Below are 15864 nucleotides of genomic sequence, written 5' to 3'. Positions count from 1 at the left end.
CAGTACTGTACCCCAGTGTTATACAGTGACAGTCCCGTCCCCACCAGTACTGTACCCCAGTGTTATACAGTGACAGACCCTCCCCCACCAGTACTGTACCCCAGTGTTATACAGTGACAGACCCGTCCCCACCAGTACTGTACCACAGTGTTATACAGTGACAGACCCGTCCCCACCAGTACTGTACCCCAGTGTAATACAGTGACAGACCCGTCCCCACCAGTACTGTACCCCAGTGTAATACAGTGACAGGCCCGTCCCCACCAGTACTGTACCTCAGTGTTATACAGTGACAGACCCGTCCCCACCAGTACTGTACCCCAGTGTTATACAGTGACAGACCCGTCCCCACCAGTACTGTACCCCAGTGTAATACAGTGACAGGCCCGTCCCCACCAGTACTGTACCTCAGTGTTATACAGCGACAGACCCGTCCCCACCAGTACTGTACCCCAGTGTTATACAGTGACAGACCCTCCCCACCAGTACTGTATCCCAGTGTTATACAGTGACAGACCCGTCCCCACCAGTACTGTACCCCAGTGTTATACAGTGACAGACCCTCCCCACCAGTACTGTATCCCAGTGTTATACAGAGACAGACCCGTCCCCACCAGTACTGTATCCCAGTGTTATACAGTGACAGACCCGTCCCCACCAGTACTGTACCCCAGTGTTATACAGCGACAGACCCGTCCCCACCAGTACTGTACCTCAGTGTATACAGTGACAGACACATCCCCACCAGTACTGTACACCAGTGTTATACAGAGACAGACCCGTCCCCACCAGTACTGTATCCCAGTGTTATACAGTGACAGACCCGTCCCCACCAGTACTGTATCCCAGTGTTATACAGTGACAGACCCATCCCCACCAGTACTGTACCCCAGTGTTATACAGTGACAGACCCGTCCCCACCAGTACTGTACCCCAGTGTTATACAGTGACAGACCCGTCCCCACCAGTACTGTACCCCAGTGTTATACAGCGACAGACCCGTCCCCACCAGTACTGTACCCCAGTGTTATACAGTGACAGACCCGTCCCCACCAGTACTGTACCCCAGTGTAATACAGTGACAGGCCCGTCCCCACCAGTACTGTACCTCAGTGTTATACAGCGACAGACCCGTCCCCACCAGTACTGTACCCCAGTGTTATACAGTGACAGACCCTCCCCACCAGTACTGTATCCCAGTGTTATACAGTGACAGACCCGTCCCCACCAGTACTGTACCCCAGTGTTATACAGTGACAGACCCATCCCCACCAGTACTGTATCCCAGTGTTACACAGTGACAGGCCCGTCCCCACCAGTACTGTACCCCAGTGTTATACAGTGACAGACACGTCCCCACCAGTACTGTACCCCAGTGTTATACAGTGACAGACCCGTCCCCACCAGTACTGTACCCCAGTGTTATACAGTGACAGACCCGTCCCCACCAGTACTGTACCCCAGTGTTATACAGTGACAGACCCGTCCCCACCAGTACTGTACCCCAGTGTTATACAGTGACAGACCCGTCCCCACCAGTACTGTATCCCAGTGTTATACAGTGACAGACCCGTCCCCACCAGTACTGTACCCCAGTGTTATACAGTGACAGACCCGTCCCCACCAGTACTGTACCCCAGTGTTATACAGTGACAGACCCGTCCCCACCAGTACTGTACCCCAGTGTTATACAGTGACAGACCCGTCCCCACCAGTACTGTACCCCAGTGTTATACAGTGACAGACCCGTCCCCACCAGTACTGTACCCCAGTGTTATACAGTGACAGACACGTCCCCACCAGTACTGTACCCCAGTGTTATACAGGGACAGACCCGTCCCCACCAGTACTGTACCCCAGTGTTATACAGTGACAGACCCGTCCCCACCAGTACTGTACCCCAGTGTTATACAGTGACAGTCCCGTCCCCACCAGTACTGTACCCCAGTGTTATACAGGGACAGACCCGTCCCCACCAGTACTGTACCCAGTGTTATACAGTGACAGACCCTCCCCACTAGTACTGTACCCCAGTGTTATACAGTGACAGACCTGTCCCCACCAGTACTGTACCCCAGTGTTATACAGTGACAGGCCCGTCCCCACCAGTACTGTAACCCAGTGTTATACACTGACAGACCCGTCCCCACCAGTACTGTACCCCAGTGTTATACAGTGACAGGCCCGTCCTCACCAGTACTGTACCCCAGTGTTATACAGTGACAGACCCGTCCCCACCAGTACTGTACCCCAGTGTTATACAGTGACAGACCCGTCCCCACCAGTACTGTACCCCAGTGTTATACAGTGACAGACCCGTCCCCACCAGTACTGTACCCCAGTGTTATACAGTGACAGACCCGACCCCAGCAGTACTGTACCCCAGTGTTATACAGTGACAGACCCGTCCCCACCAGTACTGTACCCCAGTGTTATACAGTGACAGACCCGTCCCCACCAGTACTGTACCCCAGTGTTATACAGTGACAGACCGGTCCCCACCAGTACTGTACCCCAGTGTTATACAGTGACAGACCCATCCCCACCAGTACTGTACCCCAGTGTTATACAGTGACAGACCCGTCCCCACCAGTACTGTACCCCAGTGTTATACAGTGACAGACCCGTCCCCACCAGTACTGTACCCCAGTGTTATACAGTGACAGACCCGTCCCCACCAGTACTGTACCCCAGTGTTATACAGTGACAGACCCGTCCCCACCAGTACTGTACCCCAGTGTTATACAGCGACAGACCCGTCCCCACCAGTACTGTACCCCAGTGTTATACAGTGACAGACCAGTCCCCACCAGTACTGTACCCCAGTGTTATACAGTGACAGACCCATCCCCACCAGTACTGTACTCCAGTGTTATACAGTGACAGACCCGTCCCCACCAGTACTGTACCCCAGTGTTATACAGTGACAGACCCATCCCCACCAGTACTGTACCCAGTGTTATACAGTGACAGACCCGTCCCCACCAGTACTGTACCCCAGTGTTATACAGTGACAGACCCGTCCCCACCAGTACTGTACCCCAGTGTTATACAGTGACGGACCCGTCCCCACCAGTACTGTACCCAGTGTTATACAGTGACAGACCCGTCCCCACCAGTACTGTACCCCAGTGTTATACAGTGACAGACCCGTCCCCACCAGTACTGTACCCCAGTGTTATACAGTGACAGACCCGTCCCCACCAGTACTGTACCCCAGTGTTATACAGCGACAGACCCGTCCCCACCAGTACTGTACCCCAGTGTTATAGTGACAGACCCGTCCCCACCGGTACTGTACCCCAGTGTTATACAGCGACAGACCCGTCCCCACCAGTACTGTACCCCAGTGTTATAGTGACAGACCCGTCCCCACCAGTACTGTACCCCAGTGTTATACAGTGACAGACCCGTCCCCACCAGTACTGTACCCCAGTGTTATACAGTGACAGACCCGTCCCCACCAGTACTGTACCCCAGTGTTATACAGCGACAGACCCGTCCCCACCAGTACTGTACCCCAGTGTTATACAGTGACAGACCCGTCCCCACCAGTACTGTACCCCAGTGTTATACAGTGACAGACCCGTCCCCACCAGTACTGTACCCCAGTGTTATACAGTGACAGACCCGTCCCCACCAGTACTGTACCCCAGTGTTATACAGTGACGGACCCGTCCCCACCAGTACTGTACCCAGTGTTATACAGTGACAGACCCATCCCCACCAGTACGGTACCCCAGTGTTATACAGTGACAGACCCATCCCCACCAGTACTGTACCCCAGTGTTATACAGTGACAGACCCGTCCCCACCAGTACTGTACCCCAGTGTTATACAGTGACAGACCCGTCCCCACCAGTACTGTACCCCAGTGTCATACAGTGACAGACCCGTCCCCATCAGTACTGTACCCCAGTGTTATACAGTGACAGACCCGTCCCCACCAGTACTGTACCCCAGTGTTATACAGTGACAGACCCGTCCCCACCAGTACTGTACCCCAGTGTTATACAGTGACAGACCCGTCCCCACCAGTACTGTACCCCAGTGTCATACAGTGACAGACCCGTCCCCACCAGTACTGTACCCCAGTGTTATACAGTGACAGACCCGTCCCCACCAGTACTGTACCCCAGTGTTATACAGTGACAGACCCGTCCCCACCAGTACTGTACCCCAGTGTTATACAGTGACAGACCCTCCCCACCAGTACTGTACACCAGTGTTATACAGTGACAGACCCGTCCCCACCAGTACTGTACCCCAGTGTTATACAGTGACAGACCCTCCCCACCAGTACTGTACCCCAGTGTTATACAGTGACAGGCCTGTCCCCACCAGTACTGTACCCCAGTGTTATACAGTGACAGACCCGTCCCCACCAGTACTATACCCCAGTGTTATAGTGACAGACCCGTCCCCACCAGTACTGTACCCCAGTGTTATACAGTGACAGACCCGTCCCCACCAGTACTGTACCCCAGTGTTATACAGCGACAGACCCGTCCCCACCAGTACTGTACCCCAGTGTTATACAGTGACAGACTCGTCCCACCAGTACTGTACTCCAGTGTTATACAGTGACAGACCCGTCCCCACCAGTACTATACCCCAGTGTTATAGTGACAGACCCGTCCCCACCAGTACTGTACCCCAGTGTTATCTGTTTTTGTTTCCTCCCAGGCCTGTGTGCTGCTGACGCTATGACTGGGGTGGTGAATTCGGACTCCATTGATCAGATGGAACTCAGTTCCCGGAAGGACCCTCTCTGTTTCCAGGTTAGTCCGTTCAATCAGGGAATGTGCTGCTAAAGGGCGAGGAGGGCCGAACAAACAATCATTTCTTCTCGGTAAGAAGCCACAGTTTGGCTTTGAAAAGCTGAATGAAGGTGAGAGGGGTCCTCAAATTGTGAGATTCCAGATCCCCAGTCAGTGATCCCAGTGCCGGATCCCCAGTCAGTGATCCCAGTGCGAGATCCCCAGTCAGTGATCTCAGTGCGAGATCCCCAGTCAGTGATCCCAGTGTGAGAACCCCAGTCAGTGATCTCAGTGCGAGATCCCCAGTCAGTGATCCCAGTGCCGGATCCCCAGTCAGTGATCCCAGTGCCAGATCCCCAGTCAGTGATCCCAGTGCCAGATCCCCAGTCAGTGATCCCAGTGCCAGATCCCCAGTCAGTGATCTCAGCGCCGGATCCCCAGTCAGTGATCTCAGTGCGAGAACCCCATTCAGTGATCCCAGTGCCGGATCCCCATTCAGTGATCTCAGCGCCAGATCCCCATTCAGTGATCTCAGCGCCAGATCCCCATTCAGTGATCCCAGTGCCAGATCCCCATTCAGTGATCCCAGTGCCAGATCCCCAGCCAGTGATCTCAGCGCCAGATCCCCAGTCAGTGATCGCAACGCCAGATCCCCATTCAGTGATCCCAGCGGCAGATCCCCAGCCAGTGATCCCAGTGCCAGATCCCCATTCAGTGATCCCAGTGCCGGATCCCCATTCAGTGATCTCAGCGCCAGATCCCCAGCCAGTGATCCCAGCGGCAGATCCCCAGCCAGTGATCCCAGCGCCAGATCCCCAGTCAGTGATCCCAGTGCCGGATCCCCAGTCAGTGATCCCAGTGTGAGAACCCCAGTCAGTGATCTCAGTGCGAGAACCCCATTCAGTGATCCCAGTGCCGGATCCCCATTCAGTGATCTCAGCGCCAGATCCCCATTCAGTGATCTCAGCGCCAGATCCCCATTCAGTGATCCCAGTGCCAGATCCCCATTCAGTGATCCCAGTGCCAGATCCCCAGCCAGTGATCTCAGCGCCAGATCCCCAGTCAGTGATCGCAACGCCAGATCCCCATTCAGTGATCCCAGCGGCAGATCCCCAGCCAGTGATCCCAGTGCCAGATCCCCAGTCAGTGATCCCAGTGCCGGATCCCCAGTCAGTGATCTCAGCGCCAGATCCCCATTCAGTGATCCCAGTGCCAGATCCCCAGTCAGTGATCCCAGCGCCAGATCCCCATTCAGTGATCCCAGTGCCAGATCCCCAGTCAGTGATCCCAGTGCCAGATCCCCATTCAGTGATCCCAGTGCCAGATCCCCAGTCAGTGATCCCAGCGCCAGATCCCCATTCAGTGATCCCAGTGCCAGATCCCCAGTCAGTGATCCCAGCGCCAGATCCCCATTCAGTGATCCCAGTGCCAGATCCCCAGTCAGTGATCCCAGTGCCAGATCCCCAGTCAGTGATCCCAGTGCCAGATCCCCATTCAGTGATCCCAGTGCCAGATCCCCATTCAGTGATCCCAGTGCCAGATCCCCATTCAGTGATCCCAGTGCCAGTTCCCCATTCAGTGATCCCAGTGCGAGAACCCCATTCAGTGATCCCAGTGCCAGATCCCCAGTCAGTGATCTCAGCGCCAGATCCCCAGTCAGTGATCTCAGCACCAGATCCCCATTCAGTGATCTCAGCACCAGGTCCCCATTCAGTGATCTCAGCGCCAGATCCCCATTCAGTGATCCCAGTGCCAGATCCCCAGTCAGTGATCTCAGCACCAGATCCCCATTCAGTGATCTCAGCACCAGATCCCCATTCAGTGATCCCAGTGCCAGATCCCCAGTCAGTGATCCCAGTGCGAGATCCCCAGCCAGTGATCTCAGCACCAGATCCCCATTCAGTGATCCCAGTGCGAGAACCCCATTCAGTGATCCCAGTGCCAGATCCCCAGTCAGTGATCTCAGCACCAGATCCCCATTAAGTGATCCCAGTGCGAGAACCCCATTCAGTGATCCCAGTGCCAGATCCCCAGTCAGTGATCCCAGTGCCAGATCCCCAGTCAGTGATCTCAGCACCAGATCCCCATTCAGTTATCCCAGTGCCAGATCCCCAGTCGGTGATCTCAGCACCAGATCCCCATTCAGTGATCCCAGTGCCAGATCCCCAGTTAGTGATCTCAGCGCCAGATCCCCATTCAGTGATCCCAGTGCCAGATCCCCATTCAGTGCTCCCAGTGCGAGAACCCCATTCAGTGATCCCAGTGCGAGAACCCCATTCAGTGATCCCAGTGCCAGATCCCCAGTCAGTGATCTCAGCACCAGATCCCCATTCAGTGATCCCAGTGCCAGATCCCCATTCAGTGATCCCAGTGCCAGATCCCCAGTCAGTGATCTCAGCACCAGATCCCCATTCAGTGATCCCAGTGCCAGAGCCCCAGTCAGTGATCTCAGCACCAGATCCCCATTCAGTTATCCCAGTGCCAGATCCCCAGTCGGTGATCTCAGCACCAGATCCCCATTCAGTGATCCCAGTGCGAGAACCCCATTCAGTGATCCCAGTGCGAGAACCCCATTCAGTGATCCCAGTGCGAGAACCCCATTCAGTGATCCCAGTGCGAGAACCCCATTCAGTGATCCCAGTGCCAGATCCCCATTCAGTGATCTCAGCACCAGATCCCCAGTCAGTGATCTCAGCACCAGATCCCCATTCAGTGATCCCAGTGCCAGATCCCCAGTCAGTGATCCCAGTGGCAGATCCCCAGTCAGTGATCTCAGCACCAGATCCCCATTCAGTGATCTCAGCACCAGATCCCCATTCAGTGATCCGAGTGCGAGATCCCCAGTCAGTGATCCCAGTGCCAGATCCCCAGTCAGTGATCCCAGTGCCAGAGCCCCAGTCAGTGATCCCAGTGCCAGATCCCCAGTCAGTGATCTCAGCACCAGATCCCCATTCAGTTATCCCAGTGCCAGATCCCCAGTCAGTGATCTCAGCACCAGATCCCCATTCAGTTATCCCAGTGCCAGATCCCCAGTCGGTGATCTCAGCACCAGATCCCCATTCAGTGATCCCAGTGCGAGAACCCCATTCAGTGATCCCAGTGCGAGATCCCCAGTCAGTGATCTCAGCGCCGGATCCCCAGTCAGTGATCCCAGTGCCAGATCCCCATTCAGTGATCTCAGCACCAGATCCCCAGTCAGTGATCTCAGCACCAGATCCCCATTCAGTGATCCCAGTGCCAGATCCCCAGTCAGTGATCCCAGTGCCAGATCCCCATTCAGTGATCTCAGCACCAGATCCCCAGTCAGTGATCTCAGCACCAGATCCCCAGTCAGTGATCCCAGTGCCAGATCCCCAGTCAGTGATCCCAGTGCCAGATCCCCATTCAGTGATCCCAGTGCCAGATCCCCAGTCAGTGATCCCAGTGGCAGATTCCCAGTCAGTGATCTCAGCACCAGATCCCCATTCAGTGATCTCAGCACCAGATCCCCATTCAGTGATCTCAGCACCAGATCCCCATTCAGTGATCCGAGTGCGAGATCCCCAGTCAGTGATCCCAGTGCCAGATCCCCAGTCAGTGATCTCAGCGCCAGATCCCCATTCAGTGATCCCAGTGCCAGATTCCCAGTCAGTGATCCCAGTGCCAGATCCCCATTCAGTGATCCCAGTGCCAGATCCCCAGTCAGTGATCCCAGTGCGAGAACCCCAGTCAGTGATCTCAGCACCAGATCCCCATTCAGTTATCCCAGTGCCAGATACCCATTCAGTGATCCCAGTGCCAGATCCCCAGTCAGTGATCCCAGTGCGAGAACCCCAGTCAGTGATCCCAGTGTGAGAACCCCAGTCAGTGATCCCAGTGTGAGATCCCCAATCAGTGATCTCAGCGCAAGATCCCCAGTCAGTGATCCCAGTGCCAGATCCCCAGTCAGTGATCTCAGCACCAGATCCCCATTCAGTTATCCCAGTGCCAGATCCCCATTCAGTGATCCCAGTGCCAGATCCCCATTCAGTTATCCCAGTGCCAGATCCCCAGTCAGTGATCTCAGCACCAGATCCCCATTCAGTTATCCCAGTGCCAGATCCCCATTCAGTGATCCCATTGCCAGATCCCCAGTCAGTGATCTCAGCGCCAGATCCCCATTCAGTGATCCCAGTGCCAGATCCCCATTCAGTTATCCCAGTGCCAGATCCCCAGTCAGTGATCTCAGCACCAGATCCCCATTCAGTTATCCCAGTGCCAGATCCCCAGTCAGTGATCCCAGCGGCAGATTCCCAGTCAGTGATCCCAGTGCGAGAACCCCAGTCAGTGATCCCAGTGCCAGATCCCCATTCAGTTATCCCAGTGCCAGATCCCCAGTCAGTGATCTCAGCACCAGATCCCCATTCAGTTATCCCAGTGCCAGATCCCCAGTCAGTGATCCCAGCGGCAGATTCCCAGTCAGTGATCCCAGTGCGAGATCCCCAGCCAGTGATCTCAGCACCAGATCCCCATTCAGTGATCCGAGTGCGAGATCCCCAGTCAGTGATCCCAGTGCCAGATCCCCAGTCAGTGATCTCAGCGCCATATCCCCAGTCAGTGATCCCAGTGCCAGATCCCCAGTCAGTGATCTCAGCACCAGATCCCCATTCAGTGATCCCAGTGCCAGATCCCCAGTCAGTGATCTCAGCGCCAGATCCCCATTCAGTGATCCCAGTGCCAGATCCCCAGTCCGTGATCTCAGCGCCAGATCCCCATTCAGTGATCCCAGTGCCAGATCCCCATTCAGTGATCCCAGTGCCAGATCCCCAGTCAGTGATCCCAGTGCGAGAACCCCATTCAGTTATCCCAGTGCCAGATCCCCATTCAGTGATCCCAGTGCCAGATCCCCAGTCAGTGATCCCAGTGCGAGAACCCCAGTCAGTGATCTCAGCACCAGATCCCCATTCAGTTATCCCAGTGCCAGATCCCCATTCAGTGATCCCAGTGCCAGATCCCCAGTCAGTGATCCCAGTGCGAGAACCCCAGTCAGTGATCCCAGTGCGAGATACCCAATCAGTGATCTCAGCGCCAGATCCCCAGTCAGTGATCCCAGTGCCAGATCCCCAGTCAGTGATCTCAGTACCAGATCCCCATTCAGTTATCCCAGTGCCGGATCCCCAGTCAGTTATCCCAGTGCCAGATCCCCAGTCAGTGATCCCAGCGGCAGATTCCCAGTCAGTGATCTCAGCACCAGATCCCCATTCAGTGATCCGAGTGCGAGATCCCCAGTCAGTGATCTCAGCGCCAGATCCCCATTCAGTGATCCCAGTGCCAGATCCCCAGTCAGTGATCTCAGCGCCAGATCCCCAGTCAGTGATCCCAGTGCCAGATCCCCAGTCAGTGATCTCAGCACCAGATCCCCAGTCAGTGATCCCAGTGCCAGATCCCCAGTCAGTGATCTCAGCGCCAGATCCCCATTCAGTGATCCCAGTGCCAGATCCCCAGTCAGTGATCTCAGCGCCAGATCCCCATTCAGTGATCCCAGTGCCAGATCCCCATTCAGTGATCCCAGTGCCAGATCCCCAGTCAGTGATCCCAGTGCGAGAACCCCAGTCAGTGATCTCAGCACCAGATCCCCATTCAGTTATCCCAGTGCCAGATCCCCATTCAGTTATCCCAGTGCCAGATCCCCAGTCAGTGATCCCAGTGCCAGATCCCCAGTCAGTGATCTCAGCGCCAGATCCCCAGTCAGTGATCCCAGTGCCGGATCCCCAGTCAGTGATCCCAGCGCCAGATCCCCAGTCAGTGATCTCAGCACCAGATCCCCATTCAGTGATCCCAGTGCCAGATCCCCAGTCAGTGATCTCAGCACCAGATCCCCATTCAGTTATCCCAGTGCCAGATCCCCATTCAGTTATCCCAGTGCCAGATCCCCAGTCAGTGATCCCAGTGCCAGATCCCCAGTCAGTGATCTCAGCGCCAGATCCCCATTCAGTGATCCCAGTGCCGGATCCCCAGTCAGTGATCCCAGCGCCAGATCCCCAGTCAGTGATCTCAGCACCAGATCCCCATTCAGTGATCCCAGTGCCAGATCCCCAGTCAGTGATCCCAGTGCCAGATCCCTAGTCAGTGATCTCAGCGCCATATCCCCAGTCAGTGATCCCAGTGCCAGATCCCCAGTCAGTGATCCCAGTGCGAGATCCCCAGTCAGTGATCTCAGCACCAGATCCCCATTCAGTGATCTCAGCGCCAGATCCCCAGTCAGTGATCTCAGCGCCAGATCCCCATTCAGTGATCCCAGTGCGAGATCCCCAGTCAGTGATCTCAGCGCCATATCCCCAGTCAGTGATCCCAGTGCCAGATCCCCAGTCAGTGATCTCAGCACCAGATCCCCATTCAGTGATCCCAGTGCCAGATCCCCAGTCAGTGATCCGAGTGTGAGATCCCCAGTCAGTGATCCCAGTGCCAGATCCCCAGTCAGTGATCTCAGCACCAGATCCCCATTCAGTGATCTCAGCGCCATATCCCCAGTCAGTGATCTCAGCGCCAGATCCCCATTCAGTGATCCCAGTGCCAGATCCCCAGTCATTGATCTCAGCACCAGATCCCCATTCAGTGATCCCAGTGGCAGATTCCCAGCCAGTGATCTCAGCACCAGATCCCCAGTCAGTGATTCTATTGCCAGATCCCCAGCCAGTGATCCTATTGCCAGATCCCCAGCCAGTGATCCCAGTCCCAGATCCCCAGCCAATGGTCCCAGCCCCAGATCCCCAGCCAGTGATCTCAGCGCCAGATCCCCATCCAGTGATGACGACTCCTGAATCCAATCTGGTGATTCCTGCTCCAGATCCCAACCCAGTGAATCCAGTTGCTTCGTGAAGCCCGGGATTGGATTATGGATGGATGCAGGTCTTTGCGGACTGTGGGGAGGGACAGCGGGCGGTGGGGTAATCGTGCATTATTCAGACAGTGATGAGGAGATGGGTCTCCAGTCCAGTGTTGGCAGGTGCCCAGTCCCACTGACCTGTCCCTCACTATCATCCTTCTTTTCTTGCCCAGATATTTCCCGATCCCTCCGACTTTGACCATTTCTGTCGACTGAAGGATCGCCTCCCATCCATTGTGGTGGAACCGAGTGAGGGAGAGGTGGAGAGTGGGGAACTACGGTGGCCACCAGAGGAGATGGTGGTGACTGAGGAGGCATGTGTCAAAGCCAGCAAAGAGAGTGAGACGCTGGTCAGCATGGAGCAATAACTGAACCTCTCACTAACAATAAATTGAGTGCCTCTGGAGAAGACGAGAGGATGGGGAATTTCCCACTGGGAGCCAAACCAGGGGGAGGACCATCCTTGCGGCCTGGCCTGGATAAGCTTGGCCTGGTATTTCTGGAGGTTTCCAGTGACCTCAGATCCTGTGGGCTTGCTGTACGCTTGTTGTCCTGTTGGACGGATCGACGCTTCTATCCTTTACAAAGCCTCAGAACTATTATTTTCTTCCTCAGTGTTTTGTTTACTGAACTGTGATATCTGCAATGAGATTTGAGGGGGGTTGTGCTGAGGCCTGTCACTGTAGATTTGCAGTTGGCACCAATCCCATCAACCACATGCAAAGTGTTAGAACCCACACGAGTCTGACGGGGCAGGAACGATTAACTACCCTGTGCACCTTGTGGGTTTCCAGCTCCCTCGATAAGGGAGTGGGGACCTTTACCAATGCCTGGCTATGTATAAATAGAGTTGGCCAGGAAGGCAGTGAGTAATAAAGGCCCAGTAGGGAGCTACTGGAGATGTATATAATAGCAGTTGTAAAATAAAGTCGGTTTTGCTTCAGCAAACTTGGTGTGGACTCTTTGTGGCCTCCAGAAAACAATTCTACTATGGGCCAGGGTTTAGGAAACACCAAAGGATATCATGGAGTCCACCTGACCTCTTACTGTTTATTAATTTTGGTTAGGATGAGCACACGGGCCTACCTTTTAGGTGTTATTCAGCACAGGCCGTAAGCGCTTGTAATTAATAACAAAGTGTATTCTATGAATTTAGTTAACATTTTTATAAACACACACAGGAAGAATTTTTATCAACAACAAACATAAATACCCCACACAGCTACAGCACTTTATGTATATCTCTTAATGAATTCCCCCTTAACTGTTCCAATTCAATGACAAGTAAAACCAGAAACCCCTTTCCAAAGGCGTGGCCCAGCACCCGGCTCTCTTACTGGTATAAGACTTGTTATTGATACTCTGTTCTCCTTCTCAAACAGCAGGTTTGAATTCCTTCCAGAGAGAAATTATCTCTTTTATGTTATCAAGTAGTCAGGAAACGGCTTTTAAAATGAAGATAGAGAGACACTTCTTTCAATCTACTTTGTCTACTTAATCTGCTTAATCCCTTAATCTACTTAATCTACTTTGATCTAAAAGCAGATGGGGGAGGGGAGTCAGCTCAGGCCAATTTAAAAAGAGCAACTTGTAACTCACTCCCAGTGAGTTCCCCCAGTGAGCCAGAGAAGACACAGCCAGAGTGAGACAGCAAAGAGTGAGTTTGGGAATTTGAATCTAGGTGGGAATTCGTAGCTGGGTGGGGAGGAGGTGCTTTTTATCCCTGGTAAGTAGTTTTTCTTTTCATTGTCTAATTTATTTATTTTTTTCTTTTGTTTTTTGGAATTTTAGTTGTATAGGTTTACCTGAGGTTTAAGACATGTCAGGAGATCCCAGACCCATGTCATGCTCCTCGTCTGCGATGTGGGAGCTCAGGGACACGTCCACTGTCCCTGGCTCCTTCACGTGCAAGAAGTATGTCCAGTTGCAGCTCCTGTTAGACCGCTTGACGGCTCTGGAGCTGATGGATGGACTCACTTTGGAGCATCCGCGATGCTGAGGACGTTGTGGATAGCACGTTTAGCGAGTTGGTCACACCGCAGGTGAAAGGTACTGAGGGAGATAGTAAATGGGTGACCAAAAGACAGAGCAAGAGGAGGAAGGCATTGCAGGTATCCCCTGCGGTCATCTCCCTGCAAAACAAATATATCGCTTTGGATACTGTTGAGGGAGATGGCTCACCAGGGGAAGGCAGCAGCAGCCAGGTTCATGGCACCGTGGCTGGCTCTGCTGCGCAGCTGGACAGGAAGAAGAATGGCAGGGCTATAGTGATAGGGGACTCAATCGTAAGGGGAATAGACAGGTGGTTGTGCGGACGCAATTGAGACTCCAGGATGGTATGTTGCCTCCCTGGTGCAAGGGTCAAGGATGTCTCGGAGCGGCTGCAGGACATTCTGGGGGGGGAGGGTGAACAGCCATCTGTCGTGGTGCACATAGGCACCAACGATATAGGTAAAAAACGGGACGAGGTCCTACAAGCTGAATTCAGGGGGTTAGGAGTTAAACTAAAAAGTAGGACCTCAAAGGTAGTAATCTCAGGATTGCTACCAGTGCCACAAGCTAGTCAGAGTAGGAATGTCAGGATAGAGAGGATGAATGCGTGGCTCGAGAGATGGTGCAAGAGGGAGGGATTCAAATTCCTGGGGCATTGGAACCGGTTCTGGGGGAGGTGGGACCAGTACAAATTGGACGGTCTGCACCCGGGCAGGACTGGAACCGATGTCCTGGGGGGGGTGTTTGCTAGAGTTGTTGGGGAGGGTTTAAACTAATGTGGCAGGGGGATGGGAACCGATGCAGGAAGTTGGAAGGTAGTAAAACAGGGACAGAAACAAAAAGCAGTAATTGGGGGAAAGTGTAAGGCAGAGAAGCCATAGTCAAAAATCAAAAAGGGCGACAGTACAAGGTACAGTGACTGAGGGGAGCTCAGTGAATAGGCCCAGTAATACTAAAAGGAATAAAACGGGAAGTAAAAACATTAATGGTAAGCGACGCGGCAGGTTGTTACAGGAAGATATGGGTTCAACGACAAGGAAAATTAGGAGAAAGGTTAAGAGGAAATATAACTTAGGAGAGGTTACTGATCGAGGTGTTAAGATTCAAAACAGAGGTAAAAAAAAGCCAACATAAGTGTACTTTACCTGAATGCTCGTAGTATTCGTAATAAGGTAAATGAGTTGATGGCGCAAATCATCGTGAATGACTATGATTTAGTGGCCATTACTGAAACATGGTTAAAGGATGGTCACGACTGGGAGTTAAATATCCGAGGGTATCAAACTTTTCGGAAGGACAGAGTGGATGGTAAGGGAGGTGGTGTAGCTCTGTTATTTAAGGATGACATCCGGGCAATAGTAAGGGATGACATCGGTGCTATGGAGGATACGGTTGAATCCATTTAGGTGGAAATCAGGAATAGTAAGGCAGACAATAAACAAAGAAATAACAGATGCATGTAGAAATGGTACAGCAGGACTTCCGGGTGCGGCGATGACCAGCTGAGTCGCACGTTTCGGCAGCTCCCGGTGAAACGGACTTTTGGGCTCTTGATAGGAGCCCCAACGGCAATTTTAACGGCTAAAAACACCGTGCGGTAAACCAGAAGGGAATTCCCCCTGGACACGGATGGAAAAAGGAGAGGGAAGTGGCCGGATTGCAGCGGATCCTTTGGAACAGCGGCAAGGAAGGCAAGCAAAAACCAAGATGGCGTCGGAAGGTGGCAGTTTCATATGGGGCCCTGAATAACAAGAGTTCTTGAAATGCTGTGTGGAAGAGATAAAAAAGGAAATGAAGAAAGAGTTGTTGGCCCCGATATTACAGGCGATCGAAGGGCTAAAGGAGGAACAAAAGACCCAGGAGCGGGAGCTTCGGGTCCTGAAGGCGAAAGCAGCCGAGAATGAGGACGACATACAGGGCCTGGTGGTGAAGTCGGAGATACAGGAGGCACATCAGAAACGATGTGTGGTGAGGTTGGAGGCACTGGAAAACAACGCAAGGAGGAACAACCTGAGGATTCTTGGTCTTCCTGAAGGTGTGGAGGGAGCGGACGTCGGGGCATATGTGAGCACGATGCTGCACTCGTTAATGGGAGCGGAGGCCCCGGCGGGTCCGTTGGAGGTGGAGGGAGCATACCGAGTTATGGCGCGAGGACCGAGAGCAGGAGAAACTCCCAGAGCCATAGTGGTGAGATTCCTCCGTTTTAAGGATAGAGAAATGGTCCTTAGATGGGCAAAGAAAACTCGGAGCAGTAAATGGGAGAACGCG

At 53.6% G+C, this 15864-nt stretch overlaps 1 protein-coding gene across 2 annotated transcripts in view; it reads left to right on the top strand.

Annotated features, from left to right (window-relative positions):
- The window catches only part of LOC140411255 (protein LBH-like), a 34239-nt gene extending 21687 nt beyond the window's left edge, over nucleotides 1-12552 (top strand). For both annotated transcript variants that reach the window (XM_072500382.1, XM_072500381.1), the window contains exons 2-3: nucleotides 4687-4781; nucleotides 11778-12552. In XM_072500382.1, coding sequence (XP_072356483.1) covers nucleotides 4707-4781; nucleotides 11778-11972 — 270 coding nt within the window. In that variant the 5' untranslated portion in view covers nucleotides 4687-4706 and the 3' untranslated portion in view covers nucleotides 11973-12552. The remainder of the gene's footprint in view (nucleotides 1-4686; nucleotides 4782-11777) is intronic.
- Nucleotides 12553-15864: the final 3312 nt, after the last annotated feature.

The sequence above is a fragment of the Scyliorhinus torazame genome, chromosome 4, assembly GCF_047496885.1.
Source record: "Scyliorhinus torazame isolate Kashiwa2021f chromosome 4, sScyTor2.1, whole genome shotgun sequence".
NCBI lineage: Eukaryota > Metazoa > Chordata > Chondrichthyes > Carcharhiniformes > Scyliorhinidae > Scyliorhinus > Scyliorhinus torazame.
The sequence above is the reverse complement of the archived record's forward strand: the minus strand, read 5'-3'. Positions and strand labels throughout refer to the sequence as shown.